At 48.1% G+C, this 20700-nt stretch overlaps 1 protein-coding gene across 1 annotated transcript in view; it reads right to left on the bottom strand.

The window, feature by feature from the left end:
• Nucleotides 1–2235: 2235 nt before the first annotated feature.
• The window catches only part of ALPL (alkaline phosphatase, biomineralization associated), a 44391-nt gene continuing 25926 nt past the window's right edge, over nt 2236–20700 (bottom strand). Inside the window, exons 5-12 of the mRNA XM_082273259.1 lie at nt 15112–15286; nt 14520–14695; nt 12887–13030; nt 11063–11132; nt 9427–9561; nt 5115–5306; nt 4232–4351; nt 2236–2980 (exon numbers count right to left, since the gene is read on the bottom strand). Of these exons, the coding sequence (XP_082129385.1) occupies nt 2709–2980; nt 4232–4351; nt 5115–5306; nt 9427–9561; nt 11063–11132; nt 12887–13030; nt 14520–14695; nt 15112–15286 (1284 nt within the window). The 3' untranslated portion in view covers nt 2236–2708. The remainder of the gene's footprint in view (nt 2981–4231; nt 4352–5114; nt 5307–9426; nt 9562–11062; nt 11133–12886; nt 13031–14519; nt 14696–15111; nt 15287–20700) is intronic.

The raw sequence follows: 20700 nt of genomic DNA, 5'->3' as shown, positions 1-20700 counted from the left end.
GGCTGAATCTTCTAAGGAAGCTATGATTGAAAGGCTTAATGTGTGCTCCCTCTAGTGGTCCGTCTATAGATCTCCTGTAGAACAAGACTAGAGAAAAGAGAGCCTGTAAAATTCATACTAGTCAAGACTGGATAGGAAGCCAAAACTGTGTTTCTAGTTTTGGATGGGGGGGCGGGGGGGCAACACACCTTTTGGGTTTTCCTGCTTTACGGGGCTGCATTAGAATTACCCTTCTTCCTGTCCCGCCGACAACATTTTACTGGACAGGAAGTGAGGGAAATGTCAGTATAATCTACCAGTATGAATGAGGTGCTGGGTTTGACCAATCAGTAGTTCATGATTGGAGGTTAGTCGAGGTTATCCGTGACGTAGTGCCAATGGGGGGGGGGAACCACCCTCAACTAAAAACTGGCTCCTCCTCAAAACGAGAACCAGAGTTTAGGATCCAAGTGTAAAAATGCTTAGAGCACCCCACCAAAGAACCAAGAGTCAATCTTTTTACCCCCTTCTGATGCCTCCTGGTGGCCCTCTTAAGTAATTAACACTGGGAGGCACAGTACCTGATGACGTGACTACTATGACTGGCCTGTCGCGTGCTTGGGAGCCCCGTCCCCACTGGCCTGTCGCGTGCTTGGGAGCCCCGTCCCCACTGGCCTGTCGCGTGCTTGGGAGCCCCGTCCCCACTGGCCTGTCGCGTGCTTGGGAGCCCCGTCCCCACTGGCCTGTCGCGTGCTTGGGAGCCCCGTCCCCACTGGCCGGTCGCGTGCTTGGGAGCCCCGTCCCCACTGGCCGGTCGCGTGCTTGGGAGCCCCGTCCCCACTGGCTGGTCGCGTGCTTGGGAGCCCCGTCCCCACTGGCTGGTCGCGTGCTTGGGAGCCCCGTCCCCACTGGCTGGTCGCGTGCTTGGGAGCCCCGTCCCCACTGGCTGGTCGCGTGCTTGGGAGCCCCGTCCCCACTGGCTGGTCGCGTGCTTGGGAGCCCCGTCCCCACTGGCTGGTCGCGTGCTTGGGAGCCCCGTCCCCACTGGCTGGTCGCGTGCTTGGGAGCCCCGTCCCCACTGGCTCCCAATTATAACCAGTGACGATCCGGTCTGGGAGCACGCAGTGAGCACACTATGCACACAACAGTGGATCTCCAAGGATGCCTGTGGCAGGCAGGTGTTAAGGCCGACCTGCCAATGAATGCATTACGTCGGTGAGAACAGGTTAATATTGGGGTCATAAACCTTAATGTGTTTTTGAGGCTTAACGATCTCCTTCAGGCTTCTTCATGGTTTTGAATCGATCTCTTTATGATGTGTTGCCCTAAGGAAGCCCCCAGAACACATTGGAGGTTATGTTCATGTTATGAAATAACATTGCTCGGGTTTTGGACTATTAGATCTTTGGTCTGGGGCACACTTGGATCCTAAACTCTGGCTCCTGTTTTCAATAGGTTGAGAGCGACCTCACTGGAGCACTGACCTGGATGAATTTGATTGGCCGCCTCCTTCTCCTCCTCCTCCTCCTCCTCCCTCCTCCTCGGTCTGGTGGTCTCATTAGAAAAAGAAATCGGAGATCCAGCCTTCCTCTACTGTAGTAACGCTTTTGGAGGGAACCCCTGACTTCATGCCTTGAAAAATGTTGTCTGCCAAAATGGAAGTAAGGAAAAATCTCCCCAATGGAGCCTCCGATAACAAAAACGTAGATGGGGTTAAATCTCCCAAACCCCCCCCCCCAATCCAAAATTAAGTTTCGCCTGGGCATGCACTTGAAGGGAACTTATATTTCGGAATGCGACCATTGGGAAAATCTATTTCTCTGTCCTTTGACCTTTTCTGGATGGACTCCGTCTTGTGTGGTTTGGATAATGAAAGCTGTATGTACGAGGGTTCTTCAAATGGTTTCTGCACCCTTTTTAACTAAGATTTTATATATATATATATATATATATATATATATATATATATATAATATTATTGCAGAAACTTTTTGAAGAGCCCTCATGTAATTCCATGGAGCTCCATGTATGAGTAGAATATGCTCTTATTTTGGGGTGGTGGTCCAGCTTTCTGTACCTTGGCTCCCATTATTGGAGCTTGGCCTTTCATGAGGTCACCTACCTTCTTACCAGGTTGAGGATCAAGCCCTGGGGTTAGACCCCCCCCCCCCCCCACCACCACCAAAAAACATGTATATTGTAAAGCAAATAACGAGATTTCAGACTGACTACAATGAAAAAATGTCTACATGGATGTTTTATGGTTTTTATTGTCTTTTTTGGTCTTTATGTACAATTTGAGAAGATTTTTTTATATCGGCAGATTTAAATCAAGAAAGCTGTTCAATCAAATTTTCGAGGGGCAGTCTGAACTGTCACCTTGGCTTAAGCAGTCTCTTTTCTTAGTGGTTTCATATATCAAACAACTGACCCCTTGGCTGCAAACTGTCTTTATTAATAAAACCTTCTTTAAGGGTCATTTCCTGGCATGACAACGGCTCCCATTGGGCCTGCCGGGTGGAAACGGCTCCCATTGGGCCTGCCGGGTGGAAACGGCTCCCATTGGGCCTGCCGGGTGGAAACGGCTCCCATTGGGCCTGCCTGTCTTCAAAGTTTGGACCCCACTGTGACTTCTGTTGATTGGCAGCTGTGTAAGGAAAGTCTGGTAGCAGATCTTCCCTGCTGAGTGTGGAGCAGCATGGGGTGAGGTAGGACTGGCATGCCTCGCTTTAAAACAATTGGAGTGCAGCAAGGACTGATAAAGCGGAGGCCAGCAGAGTGGCGGAGTTCCTAAAGTTGTGGCCTGAGCTGCTGGAATTGCAGTGGTTCAGATTCTGACCCATGCAGGAAGCGTATGCCATGACGTGAGGTATATAATTCTGCTCATGGACGCCATGCAGGAGATGAGCCATTGGCCCCTTGGCAAATACAGCAACGTCTTCTCCACCGTGGGTTTCTTGCCTCAGAGGAACAGCGGATTGAGCCTGGTAGCTGGCATGGGCTGTAAGACAATGAAATGTACATATTGGTCTACCGTCTAAAACGGGGATCTTGAAAAGAAAATGAGCTTGCGTCCGTAACAATACCCATAATTCGTGCTAGAGGGGGAATAGTGCCCCATTGTTGGTAGCTGTGAGGGGGGGCAATAGTGCCCCATTGTTGGTAGCTGTGAGGGGGGGCAATAGTGCCCCATTGTTGGTAGCTGTGAGGGGGGGCAATGGTGCCCCATTGTTGGCTGTGAGGGGGGGCAATGGTGCCCCATTGTTGGCTGTGAGGGGGGGCAATGGTGCCCCATTGTTGGCTGTGAGGGAGGGGCAATGGTGCCCCATTGGTAGCTATGAGGGAGGGGCAATGGTGCCCCATTGTTGGTGGCTGTGAGGGGGGGGCAATGGTGCCCCATTGTTGGTGGCTCTGAGGGGGGGCAATGGTGCCCCATTGTTGGTGGCTGTGAGGGGGGGCAATGGTGCCCCATTGTTGGTGGCTGTGAGGGGGGGGCAATGGTGCCCCATTGTTGGTGGCTTTGAGGGGGGGGCAATGGTGCCCCATTGTTGGTGGCTTTGAGGGGGGGGCAATGGTGCCCCATTGTTGGTGGCTTTGAGGGGGGGGCAATGGTTCCCCATTGTTGGTAGCTGTGAGGGGGGCAATGGTGCCCCATTGTTGGTGGCTGTGAGGGGGGGGCCAATGATGCCCCATTGTTGGTGGCAGTGGGGGGGGGGGGTGTTTAATGGTGCCCCATTTAAAGAACTTCCAAATTTCACTCTGACTTTCTAATCTACACGCTCGTTCAGGGCAGGGACTCGGCAGGTACAAGGTGGTGAAATGCTGTATACCTGGAGTAGGTGAATGTTCTATTGGTGTGTAAAGATATGAGATTCTGAAGGGGACCTCCTTTTAAATGTGTTGATTTTTAAAATAAATTGGACTTCGAAATTGTAGAAGAATCCTAAGTAAATTAAAAACTGAGGAGAAGCCAGGCAGCAAGCCTTTTCAGGAGGTCCACAGTTCACCAAATTCTGTAAATTTATGTAGTCATGTAATCCTATTTATGAATTTGAGCTGGTCTTTGTATGAGCCAAGCTCTGATCTCCATGGCTTTCAACATTCACAAACTGGTATGGGGGCCTTTTCTACTGGGTGATATTGGGGGGGGGGGTGGGGGGGGATTTTCTACTGGGTGATATCGGGGGGGGGGGGGATTTTCTACTGGGTGATATCGGGGAGCTCCCTTCCAACACTGCCTGGCTTTACTCACCATAGTCCACAGTGGAGACGTTCTCCCTGTTTCCATTCACCAGTTTGTAGCCGGGGCCGTTCCCGTACAGGATGGATGTGAAAGGTTTCTGGTCGAGGTCGCTTAGTGCTGGAGCTAAACCTGAAAAAAAATTAAAATTGATGGGTCATTTTTCATTCTCTGAAGATACCTCCAGGAAGATTCTGGTGGTTATACTGTCACTGTCTATTGAAAAATACAAACTATCCATTCAGCGGCTGCCTATTATGGGACGATGTGTGGTCAAGGATAACTTCCTAAATCCTATTTATTTGCTGGTGTTCTGATATTGTCTCCACACATCGGCTGAACCGCTGCCTCCTTTATCTGTGTGTTTGGTCTTTGTACCAAAATGATAAAGAAAGCCTAGGTTCAGAAAATGGGGAGGTATGGTCTTATAGTGACAGGGTTGAGATGTCGAAGTCAGTTAAATTACTTGGCCAACCAGGGTATCATCCCGGCTATAACTAGAAATTGAATAGAGTAAAAAGTTGGGACTTGAAATATGCCATCAGTAGATTTTATGTATGTATGTATTTTTTTTCCCCCCTCAGAGTAAGTGCAGGAACTCCCCCCTTCCAAATCACCCCTGGTCTAAGCCCTTAACTCATCTGAGCACCATCTCTTGGTTCCACCGCCTCTCAGTACCACCTCTTTTAGAGATTTTGTGTAGCTGGGAGGGGTCTATTGTTTGCTGCTGGAGGGTTTATTGATGGTGGCTGTTGGGAGTCTAATGTTGCTGGGGTGGATCTGTTGTTGGGGGTCCATTGTTGCTGGCTACAGGGAATCTATTTTACTCTAAATGGCAAATTCCAAATTTTAAAAATGTTTTTTAAAAATGATTAATACAAAATCTGTAACTTGCCGAAAATGGAGTTTCCCCGATGGGTGTATCCTCCGAATGTAAAGACGTGAGAGTGGTCAGCCGTGACGACGGTCAACGTGTCCTCGATGGAGGTCATCTCTCCTGCCAAACCAATCGCATCGTCCATCTGTATGGCCTCGTGTAGAGCCTGCTTAGCCTTTCCTTCGTGGTGTCCATGGTCTATACGTCCACCTGATCAGCAGAGGAACACAATCCCTTTCAGAACCTTTTTACTTGAGGTCCTCAGTGTTACTTGCTTCCTGGCTATACCATGTAATATGTTCTGGGGATGTGCAGACTTTAAAAGATACTGGTGAAAATTTCACAAATAGTATTTTCTGGCTTTATAAAACTAATTACTAGGGATGCACCGAAATGAAATTGTTGGCCGAAGCCGAATAATAATGAAATGCTTGGCCGAAGGCCGAATACCGAACGCGGTGTTTCGCATTTTTTCCATTTATTTTGCCAATTTTTTGTCCTCTCTCTTGTCCTCTCGTGTGTCTCTCTCTGTCTCTCTGTCTCTCTGTCTCTGTCTCTCTCTCTCTTGTCCTCTCGTGTGTCTCTCTCTGTCTCTCTGTCTCTCTCTTGTCCTCTCATGTCTCTCTCTTGTCCTCTCATGTCTCTCTCTTGTCCTCTCATGTCTCTCTCTTGTCCTCTCATGTCTCTCTCTTGTCCTCTCATGTCTCTCTCTTGTCCTCTCATGTCTCTCTCTTGTCCTCTCATGTCTCTCTCTTGTCCTCTCATGTCTCTCTCTCTCTTGTCCTCTCATGTCTCTCTCTCTCTTGTCCTCTCATGTCTCTCTCTCCCAAAATGTTACTGTAGGGAATTGGATTCAGTGCACACTGCAGCCTTGTACCATAGGGTTAATGTTAGTGACACTGTAGGGATTGGGAAGGATGCTGGGAATGGAAATCAGGAAGCATGCAGGCAGCCTTGTAAATTTTAATTGCAGATACAGGGCACTGGGCAGGTCAGGGTTAATATGGTAACATCAATTACTCAGTGACAGTCAGTCAGTGTCAGTGTAGACTCGATCAGATTATACAGTGACAGACAGTCTCTCATAGTGGTGGTAGTAGGAGGCTGGAGGTGGACTAGTAGGAGCCTGGAAAGGAGCACAGCCGCATACATACATTACTCACTCGTGCACTGCAGCCCGCCCCACACATTCAGTGAGTCTTACTCTCCTCCCTAGTTTTTTCAATGGCACATTCAGGAAGCCAATCACGCCGTGAGTAGTGGCACAGCGGAACCAATCAGGTGTGCAGGCACGCGTGATTGGTTCGCTGTGCAGCTAATCACGGCGTGATTGGCTCCCTGAATGTGCCATTGAAAAAACTAGGGAGGAGAGTAAGACTCACTGAATGTGTGGGGCGGGCTGCAGTGCACGAGTTAGTAATGTATGTATGCTCACTGCTGAAGTGTCCCGGCTTCACGGAAGTCTGAGTCCTCCTGTCCTCCTCAGAGTCCCTTCCCCCTGCCTATGTAAATATCGTGACCTCGGCGATATGAATATCGCCTACGGCCGCAGAACGATAGTCGATATCATATCGACTATCGTTCAGCCCTATTGTTTGGCACAAAATTATTCGGCCTTTTGACTTATTCGGCCGAACACCGAAAGTGCTATTTTTTTCTATTTTCGGCCGAATAATGTTCGGCTGCCGAACATTCGGTGCATCCCTACTAATTACATTTCTTACTTGGTGGCTCTAAATTATTGCCCTAAGCGATGCTTTGGGGGGTGTAAATAGACCACAATAGCCCAGTACTGTTGGGTGACTCCACACTACCCCTTTATGGGATTAAGGCTGTCCTCTGTGTTCTGCGGGAAGAAGTTGGGCTATCATGAGCCTAAATGTGCCTTTGCTTCTAAAGTCGAAGCTCAAGCTATTAGGTTTGTATATTAGGTTTGTAAGCTGCTGATGGGCATACTCCTGGAATGTTAGAAGGGTTATAAACCTGAATCAGCCTAGCCAATCACTGGGGAGTTTTTCTGGGTGCGTTGCGCTGGGCAGGTAATGAATATTTGGGACAGCCCTGCTGGAGGGTTCTTGGTTCCCTGAGCCCCTGCCTGTTGGGTCGGTGCGCTGTTCTGGGCCTCTTGAGCTTGGGACTAAAGAATTGCATGTTAGAGGAGCCTTCCATCTAGGACAGTAGTCTCCAAATTGCGGCCCTTGGAGCACTGATCCTCCCACTGACCTTAACAATGAGACCTAATTCCTTCACTTGCACCAGCGATGGAGAACTATTGCTCCCGCAGATGGGCATGACTGGGTGCCATTGCTCCCACAGATGGGCATGACTGGGCGCCATTGCTCCCAAATCAATATTTTCTACTCCCACTGGCGCCTTTAAAGTCTGAAGGAGAGTGAACTGCCCTCTGTTTAGAAAGTTTGGAGACCCCTGATCTAAGATTGCCACAAGATGCTGCCTACTAAAGAAAAAAGTACTTTATTCCTTGAGGCGCCTGTGTTTTTTCCTCCCACATTGGAGGGAGGTGGTAAGTAACTGGTGAAGGGAGAGGTCACCAGAGGGATCTTGTAGGGTCTCCTGCCTTTGGAAGTATTTACCAAGATACCCCTTGCATCTATAGAGCCAATGTGAGTTTTTACAGGCCAGCTTTGGTCTTAGCTGGGACTGCATGGGTTTTCTTTTCTCGCCCTTCTTCCCATTAACTCCTGTTCTACAAGTAGCTGGTGCCTGAGACACTCTCCGACACAATGTGAGAGAATAGCCCTAGGTTGGATGGGCCTGGACACCAAGTAGACTGCAACATCTTGCTGTAACCTCAGGATGGATACCACCACAAATGAGGATTCCCCCCCCCCCCCCCAATCAATAATTCAACAATCAATCCCCTTGCGCCAGGGTACTAGGTGTAATCCTAGAGTCTGACCTGTCCTTTCAGCTCCAAATCCAATCAGTCAAAAGCTTTGTAGGCTTCACCCCGGTTAACATCTGTAAAATTCACCCCTTAGCGAATGAAACCACCAAGCCACTCATTCACTCCCTTGTTCTCTCACTTTGACTATTGCAACTCCCTTCTCATAGGTCAACTTCTCTGCAGGCTATCCTCCAACTCGTCTACCTTACCCAACTGCTCGGTGTCTGCCACCCCTTTCCGCCAATCCCTCCACTGGATTCCAATCGCCCATCTAATTAAAAACAAACTACAACATACAAAGCCATTCACAACTAAGCCCTGAGCTACATCACTAGTCTCCAAATATCACCTAAACCATCCCCTCTGCTGCTCTCAAAATCTGCTCTCAATCTCCCCTGTCCCCTCCTCCAATGCTCATTTCTAGGACTTCTCCACAGCCTCTCCCATACTCCGGAACTCTCTACCTCAATCTGTCCAGCTATCTCCTACTCTGGCTCCCTTTAGGTGGTCCTGAAAACTCGTCTCTTCAGGGAAGCGTATCACACCTCCAACTAATCTCTTATCGCTTCCATCAGCTCATCCCCCACAGTTACAACCTATTGTACAACTTGCCCCATGCTATTAGATTGTCAGTTCTTATGAGCAGGGCCCTCTTCTTAACCCTCTTGTATTTTATTGTATTGTAACTGAACTGTTTCCCTTTTTATATTGTAAAGTGCTGAGTAAGCTGATGGTGCTCTATAAATCCTAAATAATCCTAATTGTAAACCAAAATAAATAAGATTTCACTATGGAAGAAACAATCAAAGATGTTGCCTGGAGCAAATTTATAGACCAGCAACTTTCCCATATCCGCCATGACACAAGCACAATATCGGTTTGGATGTGGACCTCTTTGTCTACATACAGGTGTCAGTTTTTTTTTTTTTTTTTTTTTTTTGTACTGACGAGCCAGGATTGTCTACCTTCCCCTGGATTGTCTGTCTACCTTCCCCTGGATTGTCTGTCTACCTTCCCCTGGATTGTCTGTCTACCTTCCCCTGGATTGTCTGTCTACCTTCCCCTGGATTGTCTGTCTACCTTCCCCTGGATTGTCTGTCTACCTTCCCCTGGATTGTCTGTCTACCTTCCCCTGGATTGTCTGTCTACCTTCCCCTGGATTGTCTACCTCCCCTGGATTTAGAGAGGATTTATCAGTCTGCGTCTTCCTTTTGATCTTTGGTTTTCTTTTTGTGTCAAAGATATAAGGAAACCGCCCCAGAACACAAACTGTCTATATATACTGCTCTCGCCTCTGTTGTGGGTAACCAGGAATGACACTAGAAGTCTCTCTATATGGGGTGTGATTTATGGGAGCGTAGACCTTCACTCTCTGCTTTTTCCCAGTCCTATTGTCACTCGGTATATAAGACACGTACGTACCCTCCACCAGGAGAAAGAAGCCTTTGGGGTTTTTCTTCAGAATACTGATGGCCACCTTCACCATCTCCACCAGGGAGGGGTCTGTACTTGTGTTCCTGTCCAGTTCATACACCAGATCGCTGGGTTCAAAGAGACCTGGAGAAATAGATATTAGATGGCTGAGCTTCTTACGGGAAGTTAAGGTTTTTCATTTTTCCAGTATGTTGATCCATTTTCAGGATGTATCTGTAGGCCCAGCCCTAGGAACGCCCAACATTAATACAGAATTAATGAAGAAAAAGAAACGGCTGCACTCCAGATGAAGTCAAATTCCAGGTTTATTGACTGGACATCCCAACGTGACAATAGTGACAAGGTAGACGCGTTTCACACACTGCAATGTGTGCTTAATCATTAAGCACACATTGTAATGTGTGAAACGCTTTTACCTTGTCACGTTGGGATGTCCAGTCAATAAACCTGGAATTTGACTTCATCTGGAGTGCAGCCGTCTTTTTCTTCATTGATTATCCACGGAGGCGAGCCGGGGCGTGCACCGGTGTATGTCATCTGGCTGATAGTCCACCTTGAGCAGTTATTTTTCTTGTATTAATACAGAATTAACAGATTTTCCCTTACGGTATTGTGAATGACTGAAGCTAGGTTTATTTTTTTCCTTTTGATAAAGTAATTTAAAGCATCTATGGGTACATTTCACGTGTCACAATATACAGCAACCGTATTAAGTTCTCTGAGCCCCAGTCATCCTCAAAAGCCGCAGTGTCTACTGCATGGGTGTCAAACGGCATTTGAGGGCCACATCAGCAATACAGTTGCCTTCAAGGGGCCAGTTCTATCTGTAAGACTAGATGTCCAGAGCACTGGGCGGGGGTGACCTCCTGCAGACCCTGCATTTTTCTTCTTTTCAACTCCCTCCCAGCAGCAGCACAAGGTAAGGAAGATGCACTATGTAAAGGGGGCTATATTTGATGCCAAGAGCCCCCCACCATAAGAAATCAAGAGTCTTCCCCCCCCCCCCCCCCGGCCACCTTGTGCTGTTGCCTGGAAGGAGCTGGGAAGAAGGTGTAGGGTCTAGAGGACCAGAGGAGGGCTGGAGTCTTTTGAATGGAGACCAGGGGAGAGGGAAACAAGGGGGTGCTGCAGCTGCACAGAGGCGCAGGATCTGTAGTAGTTCGGTCCTCTCTGCTGCCAACGGTGAATGGGGAAAGGGGCAGAGATGAGCCTCTCCGCAGCTGCATGAAGAAGTGCAGGATCTGGCGGGGGAGATCTGTCATCCCCTCAACTGCTGGGACAAGGCAGGGGCAGAGATGAGGAGGGTGCCGCAGGAGAGGTGCAAGGACCATTTGAAATGGCCTAGTGGGCTGCATTTGGCCCACTGGCCTTGTGGTTGATGCATGTGGTCCACGTACTCCTAAACTGGACTGACTGTGATTAAGCTGAAATCCCCCCCCCCCCCTCCCCCTCTTGCACCAAAGGATCTAAAAATTTGCCTTTGGTAGCCTATCCAAGGGGAGGGCTGGCTGAGAGCCTTCGCACAGTGGCCACTGGTGGTTGTCGGGATACGTATAAAGTCGGAAACGTTTGAATCTTCCCCAGGATGGTTTAACCCATTCCACAGAACAGCCATACAACTTACCCAGGACATAGTCAACCTCTTGTGGTTTTAGCCCCATCAGCTGATCTCTGTTCCATACGTAACGTGCAATCTGCAAATAGAGAAATGTAACTCTGTTACCAATTTTTATTGCCACATTTTTTGGACAAACCTGGTAACCGGTCTTGTGTTATAGGTTGGTAGATGACAGACCTGCGTACCAGATCAGTTATAAACCAAATAACAAGCAAAGGTTGTGTGTAATCTCTGGTGGGTTGAAGGACTGCAGGGGGGGGGGGTGTATATCCTGCTGGATGTGCTCCATTTACTTATTTAGGCCCCTGTTATATGAACACCTCATTGGAACATTCGGCAGGCATGCTTATTATCTAAAGCGGGCATTCTCAGCCAGGGTCTCCAAAGAACACAAGGGTTCCTCCAGAGGTTGCTGGGCTGATGGCTGGTTGACCATCTCATCTGATGGTGCCTGCATAGTTCTGGGTACATTGCCACTTGCATAGCCAACAGCATGATGCCAATGTTTCTTTTAGCAGTTTGCAGGTCAGTGGAAAGAATGCCCCTTTACAATGTAAGGCATTTTCCAATGACCCCAATTTCAGCAGGAGTCCCACAGGCCTGAAAATGGTTTCAGGAGTTCTCCAGGGTAAAGAGGTTGAAAGGCTGCTCTAAATCCTGGACACTTAATGACAGGTCTGAAAGGAGATATAAATATTCCACCCCTTTAGGGACAAGCTGGCCTCTAGCGCTCCCTACCCAGCTCAGTTGTAACGATCAGGGACGGATCTAGCCTATCTGATCTGGGGGTGCAGCAAAAAAGTCAGGGGTCATTGTCAACACTATGTGAGTCATTGACAGTCTATCACACCATGTCACAACCTGGAAAACACTAGTAAACAGAACCTGTGTCCCTTATATCAAGACAACTCATCAAAGTGCCCCCTTGCATCCGGTGTCCCATCAGGAATGCCCCTTTACATCAGGTGTCCTGGCTTTTGGATCAATAGATGCACTCTGAGACCTGGGGGGGCACGCACAACTAAAATCTGAGGGGGAACAGCCCACCCCAGCACCTTCCTAGATCCGGCGCTGGTAACTATTGAGCAATAACGCTTTAAAACTATTTAGGGGTCCTTGATTCACACCAATAGCTGCCATTTTGCAGTCTGTAGGTCTTACAAGGGGTCCTCCAATGAATCTAATGGGGAAAGTGGCTTCCTTGCCGCGACATGTAAGGGTCAATGTCAAAACTTCCTGACGTAAACTCCAAAGCCAAACCTCTTGGTGTGTTGGACGTCTGTTGTTTCTAACTGCCTAATGGGGTTCCTGACGATTTTTATGAAATAGTCCTAACCTAGTTTTTCCTGCTCTCGTAGCCAAGCGGGATCATGATCACAGGATGTTTTCAGGCTTTCCATGTCCGCAGTATGGAGTATTGGAGCCTGTGGCTTGCCGGGATTCCTCTGGCAACCTGCTGGGTACAAGGCGTTCTCTGGCTGGAATACAGTGTGTAATGGCTAGGCCAAATGGCAATGTAACTCTCCTACCACACAAGATAAACCTCTCTCGTATGTTGTCTGCAGGGCTGAAGATGATCGGAGTGACCAACAACTAGATGGAGTCTACTAGGCAGAACAAAGAAACGCTATTTGCTGTGTTTGAAACAGGTAAGAACTTGACATGGGGTGGATATCCAATGTAGACGAGTAGCTGGTAAGGTTTATATTTCACTCCATGGCTTTAATAAAAAGGGTTACTGAAAACTCATTGATTTTTGCTCTATGACCTCCTGGAGGCCTACTGTGGTAATTTCCACCTTTTTATGGCTAAGTAGAATTTTTAACTCGCCTTATTACGTGGCTTATTTTCCAGCCAGATTTTAGTCAGATTTAGCCCATCCAGCCTTGTCCCATTCGCCTTCTCCTCTTTCGGGTACTCGATGTCAGGGGTGTTTTTAGGGAACATGTATTTTCTTCCTCCTCCCATGATGACCTAAAACAGGACAAACTTTAGTGCTAAGAAAACATGATTATCCTCCTGGAGATCTAACAGAACTTTTCTCTTCTAGTGAAGCTCGTCCTTTTCAAGCTTCGGTTCCATTCTGCACCTCTGAAAAATGTAAGTAACCAACTCAACATAAAAGGAGTGTCAATTTTTCAGCAGTAAAGTCCTATTCAATATCCAGGCTTGTTATACCTTTTTAGTATTACTGTGGCTTGGAAGATGAAGGCACAAATCATATACCACCAGTGGGACGTGGTTTGGGTTATGAAATAATTTCGTGTGATTGTAGAATTATATACCTGGGACTTCTCCCCTTTTTGTCAAACTTTTAAATTTAATATCGGTATTTACAAGGGTGTAATGGTAAATATACTAAAGATATCGGTTTGCACAGAGAAGAGCTACTTCAGGGGCCAGTTGGGTCACAGTGGTGGTGGAGGGGCCAGTTGGGTCACAGTGGTGGTGGAGGGGCCAGGTTGGGTCGCAGTGGTGGTGGAGGGGCCAGGTTGGGTCGCAGTGGTGGTGGAGGGGCCAGGTTGGGTCGCAGTGGTGGTGGAGGGGCCAGGTTGGGTCGCAGTGGTGGTGGAGGGGCCAGGTTGGGTCGCAGTGGTGGTGGAGGGGCCAGGTTGGGTCGCAGTGGTGGTGGAGGGGCCAGGTTGGGTGACAGTGGTGGTGGAGGGGCCAGGTTGGGTGACAGTGGTGGTGGAGGGGCCAGGTTGGGTGACAGTGGTGGTGGAGGGGCCAGGTTGGGTCACAGTGGTGGTGGAGGGGCCAGGTTGGGTCACAGTGGTGGTGGAGGGGCCAGGTTGGGTCACAGTGGTGGTGGAGGGGCCAGGTTGGGTCGCAGTGGTGGTGGAGGGGCCAGGTTGGGTCGCAGTGGTGGTGGAGGGGCCAGGTAGGGTCGCAGTGGTGGTGGAGGGGCCAGGTTGGGTCGCAGTGGTGGTGGAGGGGCCAGGTTGGGTGACAGTGGTGGTGGAGGGGCCAGGTTGGGTGACAGTGGTGGTGGAGGGGCCAGGTTGGGTCACAGTGGTGGTGGAGGGGCCAGGTTGGGTCACAGTGGTGGTGGAGGGGCCAGGTTGGGTCACAGTGGTGGTGGAGGGGCCAGGTTGGGTCGCAGTGGTGGTGGAGGGGCCAGGTTGGGTCGCAGTGGTGGTGGAGGGGCCAGGTAGGGTCATCGTTGTTTGGGAAACCTTGCAGAAGGGCCAGATTTGAGTAAAGTTAATCAACCTTTTTAGATCTATAGAATTGGATTGGAACTATGGGTGCTTGAGAGAAAAAGTGGTGGTAGAGCTTCCGGTGATGCCAGGGAACATGGTATAGTGTTGCTATGGGGTAGAGGATGGAAATAAAATGCCAGCGGTGTCAAGAAAAATCCTAATACAATTTAAGGTGACAGGTAATATGAAGCAGAAACTGCCCTTCATATGGGCCCTCAGCAGTCTACGGTCACCTCTGGCCACAGAATGTGTAGTCTTACCTCTATATCTGCAATATTGTGCATGAGCTGCCAGGCAATGTCCTTACACCCTTCTTCCACTGCTTCTTTGGGCATCTCATTATCCGAAAACCAGTCTCTGTTGACACAGTGGGCGTAGGCGGCACTGGGGGTTGCATGGTTCACCCTGGTGGTGGTCACCACTCCAACCGATTTCCCTGGAAGAGGAAATTAATGTTTGAGACTCTATGGAACCTCCTTCGTAACTTGGTGGGCGGTTTGAGAATACACACAATGCAGTCCAATAGGAGAGGTTTTAGTTTCCAGAAAATGAGGGGGGGGGGGTGGAATAAGTCTTTAGAAAGAAAATGATTGTTCCTGGCTACAAACTCAGACTTTGTGACCTAGATTGAGATCACTCATATCAAAACCTGTATTTTGTTCAGACAATTGCTCTCAATGTTGGCTTGCCCCTCATAGAAGCCATGTATGTTCCTATGGAGCAGATACGTTTATTTTTCTGCTCTTGAGTGCTTCCGTTTGGGACAGTTAAAGGTAAATGGCCGGTAAAGTCTAATCTACGGCACTGACAGTCATGGGGAGTTCAGTATTGGGTTCATTTGCCACAACTTACCGGCTTGTTTGGCCCACTTTAGGATGGAGTCCACCTCATTGCCCTTAGTGGTGTTACATTGACCCCTCACCGATGCCGCGTTCACACCAACTGTCCCCTCGTTGGCTTTCACACCACACAAGTAGGCTGTGGCGGTACCGGCGCTGTCGGCAACCTGAGCGTTCGTGTTGTACGTCTGCAGGAGAGAGGCAGGTTTACGTTCACTTATTGTCTTCATACACATGCCATGTTTTCTGGCTATACTTTTACTTTACTCTGGAGGCCATTGTCTGACTCTCATGCTAATTCCCGATCAGTGAAGCGGCTATTCTGCATCACTGAATGAGATGACCCTGGCAGGGGTAGAAGTCTTTTGGGTCTCATTGCCATCTCATGCTGCTACAAAACCTAGTTCCTTGGCTGCTACGTTCAGTGACTTCGATACTTTGAGCCAATGACTCCGAATAGGTATGTACAATATAAGTTGGTTTCACTAGCTGCATGCTTGTGCAGGTCAGCAACTCTCAAAGTATTGGAAGTCCACAGGAATATGCATGAGAGCCAGGCAAATGGCATTTTTGTAAGTAGTTCACATATTCTTTTTGTTTACGTTCTGTATGTTTTTATAGAATTGCAATCTAAGAAGGAGATTTAAGTATTCAGGAAAGAGTTTAGATGTTACAAAGTGGAAAAAACGATAATCTCCCAAATAATGAGTCGGTAATAGAATACAAATATAATAATAAAGGCCGATAACTGTCAGGAGTAGGAAACCTCAACTAGGCAACGGACTCCTTCAACCACCATTGTTCCTGGATTCTAGAAGTTTACCTTCATAAGAAAGTTGGACAGAAGGTTCTCAACATAAAGAGGGAAAAGCGGATTATAGAACAGAAGAAAAGAAAGAGGTGGGAGCTGGAAGTCTCAGTTACACGACACATTACGAAGATAAGGGGACACGCATATAGCGGGCCCTCAGCCCCCAAACCTTATCGAATTGCATCTGACTATCGCTCAGAAGGCCGGCCAGCTTTTCATGAGTCCTAATCCTTCAAATATTATGCTGAGTGCAAAATGGGGAAAATTTACTTTTTTCTTTTTTTCCCACGATTTGGCCATAGTAATCTTAGCCGTAGAAGGACAAAGACCAACATTTGAATATGGCGAGGTGCGTTCTCACCTGGCTCCTCAAATAAAGCAATACGAGAAGATTGATGTCCTGGTAATCCAGGTAACCAAACCAGCAACGCAAAAATCCCATTCCAGAAGCCCCAGAGTTTAGACCAGCCCTAATAATAGTAATCTAATGCCTCGTTTCCACTGAGCGGAACGGTTCGGGTCGGTACAGTTTGGAAGGGTTAGAATGGTCCGGCCTATTCAAGTGAGCGTTTCCACTGCAAGTCGGACCGCCAGGGGCCATGTGGGGTTCACACCAAATGCCTTTTGACGTGAGCAGAGGTTTTCCTGTCTGCCAATCAGTGTAATGTATCATGTGACGCCAGTAGCTCCGCCCTAACTGTACCGTACCATTTCCTATGACCCTACATCTGAAGCAGGACCAGGAATGGTTCGGTTCGGTTGTATGGACCACTTTCTTAATGGAAACACCCAAAATAGCGTACCATACTGAACCGATCAATGGAAACGAGGCATTATTGTTATTATGTACTAATTAGGATGTATTAAGTACACTGTGTGTGTTGTGTTTTTTGTTTTTTGGCTTTTAAAGGTAAAGTAGAGAGATTTGAGGGTCTTTTTGACCCCCAGATGTCTCCATAAAGAGGACCTCTCATCTTTATTTCTGTTTACATTCCTAGCAAAAGGATTAAAAGTGGTTTAAAAAAAAAAAAAAAATTAAACGGGACAGTGTAAACGCAGAAAAAAATAATTTTTTTTAAAGCTCCCCATCTCTCCGTGCCTGCACAAATAAGCGAACGCATACATAAGTCGCACTCGCATATGTAAACGGTGATTGCACCACACATGTGAAGTATCGCCTCAAATGTTACAGCGGGAGAAATAATTCTAGCGCTAGAGCTGCTATGTAACACTCAAACAGGTAACCTGTAAAAATGTTAACACATCACCTCTGGGGAATTTTAGGTACCGTAGTTTGTCGCCCAATTTTAAAGTGTGATATGTTGGGTATCCTTTCACTCAGCATAACATCTTTCATATTTTACAAAAAAATTGGGACAAAGATTATATATAGTGTGTATGTGTCTGTAATATATGTATAGTGTGTGTGTGTGATGAGGTTTGGTTTTATTCACTTATTTCAAATTGCGTTTGGAAAACCACTGCACAGATACTGTGTGACACACAATTGTCTGCTAAAAAAAAAGTTTGGGGGTTGGAAGTTATTTTTCTAGCAATACTGATATAAACTTGTAAACCAAAAGTGCCAGAAAAAGCTGAGTCAGCAAGTGGATGCCATGGAAGGCGGGGGGGGGGAACAACATCCCCCCCCCCCCCGCTCCTTGTAATGACAGCCGAGCGGCTTCTCAGCTGCATCTGTTTTCATTACAAGACAGCCGACCGTCGGCTATGGACGCCGGTACCGGGGTGATGCCTCTAGCTGCAGACATCACTCCTGTACAGCACTTTCCCGAAATACCGGCAATATCGGTAACCTCCGGGGCCGATTCCCATATATTGGGGAAAGTGCAGATCGGCTCTCGATCTATCGGCTGATCCTTACTCTTTACCCATGTGATTGGCTGTGTCCAATCACAGTTGGTCACATGTAAATGAAGTGCCATTTATCGGCGCTCCTCACCTCACACTGTCAGAGTGTGGCGAGACGAGCCGATCAGCAGCTCCTCCTTAAAGGAGAGTCTAGGAGTGGTAATCAGTGTCCCGATTACAGTAAAGTAAAAACAGTGCCCATAAGTCACCCATCAGACAGACCAACCAATGCCCATCAGTTACCCAATCAGTGCCCATAGTGCTGCCAGTCAGTGCCTGCTCACCAGTATCACCTCGGGGGGGGGGAAGAAAGTGTCTGGTATTGAAGGGGGTTAAATAATCTTTAGGTCTTGCAACACTTTATGATTATCAGATTTATCGGACAAATCGGCACTTTTATAGATGGGTGGGTGTGTGTCGGGTTATAGATGGGTGGGTGTGTGTCGGGTTATAGATGGGTGGGTGTGTCGGGTTATAGATGGGTGTATGTTGGTTGATCTCCGGTGTATCCTTTTGTACGGGGCTGTGGCAGATGATGGCACTATACGCCCGTTCTATTACAATCTGCACTTTTATAGATGGGTGTGTGTCGGGTTATAGATGGGTGTGTGTCGGGTTATAGATGGGTGTGTGTCGGGTTATAGATGGGTGTGTGTCGGGTTATAGATGGGTGTGTGTCGGGTTATAGATGGGTGTGTGTCGGGTTATAGATGGGTGTGTGTCGGGTTATAGATGGGTGTGTGTCGGGTTATAGATGGGTGTGTGTCGGGTTATAGATGGGTGTGTGTCGGGTTATAGATGGGTGTGTGTCGGGTTATAGATGGGTGTGTGTCGGGTTATAGATGGGTGTGTGTCGGGTTATAGATGGGTGTGTGTCGGGTTATAGATGGGTGTGTGTCGGGTTATAGATGGGGTGTGTCGGGTTATAGATGGGTGTGTGTCGGGTTATAGATGGGTGTGTGTCGGGTTATAGATGGGTGTGTGTCGGGTTATAGATGGGTGTGTGTCGGGTTATAGATGGGGGGGGGGGGGGGGTGTCGGGTTATAGATGGGGGGGGGGGGGGGGTGTCGGGTTATAGATGGGGGGGGGGGGTGTCGGGTTATAGATGGGTGTGTTTCGGGTTATTGATGGGTGTGTGTCGGGTTATAGATGGGGGGGGGGGTGTCGGGTTATAGATGGGGTGTGTGTCGGGTTATTGATGGGTGTGTGTCGGGTTATATCTCCGGTGTATCCTTTGTACGGGGCTGCAAGCAGATATTGGCACTATACGCCCGTTCTATTACAGGTGATGCTGCAGGTGTTTTCTGTGCAGATATTTGTAGTCCTGCTTTCCGCAGACTGAGTTGGGAATTGGCCGCATTCTCTGTACTCGGTGGGGTGTAATTCCGTCTCCTCGGTCTGCGCCGTGTTTGGTTCTCAGCGGTATAAATACTTTGTAATTTTAGGTTTTATTAAAAGAGATCAACTTTGTTGTGTAAAGAAAGCCGAAGCGTATTTATCACACATGACATCAGGCCGGGAACCACAGGCTGAAACTGGAAACTTTCCCTGGGACCAGCAAAAACCCTTACTGGAAGCTTATAAAGCAGCTGTGTGTTCTGGGAGCCGAGGATTCTGGGAGCCGTCTGGTGGTTTCCTGACCAGCCATGGTTGGGATCAGGACAGGAATGTAGTGGTCCACCAGAGGAGACTCTGGGATACCCATAGAAAGGGAAGATCCACACTGAGTGATGATCTCCTGATTGGAAGGACATTGGGGGGGGGGGAGGAATAATCCCAGATCAATCCCCCGGGGCGGCCGGGTCCGGCTTCGCTCCCCCCGGTCCAGCCAGACCCCCACTCCAAATTCACTGCAGGCCTAGAAAGTGGATGGTCTGTCTGCCCATTCTGGTTTATGGAGGAGTGTTCTACCAGAGGACATGAGACTGATGTGACACTGGGGGGGGGCATTAGAGTGTAAGCTCCTCTGGTACAGAAACTGATGTGATTGGCTCAGTGTTCTGTGTACAGCGCTCTGGTATATGTCTTAGCTTTTTAAAGCTATTGCGCCATTGTTTTGGCACACAAGGTTGGACATTTAATAGAAACTGTCGTAAACCACTTTTAATGTGATTTGTTGCGATTGGTGGAAGACCACACAGAACATGTTGTCTACCAATTGTTTATGCATGAAAATTGCGCCAATGTTGCCTCCCTTTTAAAATTGTGCCAATATATTTCCCTTCCACCCCAACCCCCCATTAATCTGCGTCTGTTACAGTGTAAATATTACAGTGGAGCCCTAATTGGAGTCTGTTCAACCAAAACCTTAGACTTTCATCTTCGCTATCAAACGTCCCTTTCATTTTCTTTTAATCTCCTTCAACGCCCCTCCCCCCACCTCCAAGTCTTTTTTTTTTTTCTCTTAGCTGCACACTTTTTGCCACCCCCCCCCCCCCCCTTCTTTTGAGAAAAAAAAAAAATAGTCTAGAAAAGGATTTGTATTGTAACTCCTTATTACCAGTTTATGCTGCCAATGACACAGCTGTATGCCGGTCTGACCACTGCGACCAGAACTCGCTGTTCTAGAGGCGTTTTTATCGCATGCAGTTGTCGCTGCAAAACCTCGAACATGTTCATCTGATCTCTGGGAGCAGAAGATAGTAATGTGCCAATGGCTAACAGCCAGCATAAATCGAATCAGTTGGATGTGGCCAACACTGCCCCGGTGAAGTACATTTACACTATAGTCGTGATCAGTCTGTAACTGGAACTTAGAATTTATACGTGAAGGCCGTAAACTGGTGCCTGGGTATGGTGGCTATTGGCGGATTGGGGTTTTGGTTTCTCTAAAGGGAGTGAGGTAAACCACTGTTGGTGGATTGGGCATGGTGGCCATTTGGAAAAGTAGGCATGTTGGTGGTTTGGGGTTTTACTTTCTC

This window comes from Pelophylax lessonae (assembly GCF_965119305.1).
Source record: "Pelophylax lessonae genome assembly, chromosome: 12".
Lineage (NCBI taxonomy): Eukaryota > Metazoa > Chordata > Amphibia > Anura > Ranidae > Pelophylax > Pelophylax lessonae.
The sequence above is the reverse complement of the archived record's forward strand: the minus strand, read 5'-3'. Positions and strand labels throughout refer to the sequence as shown.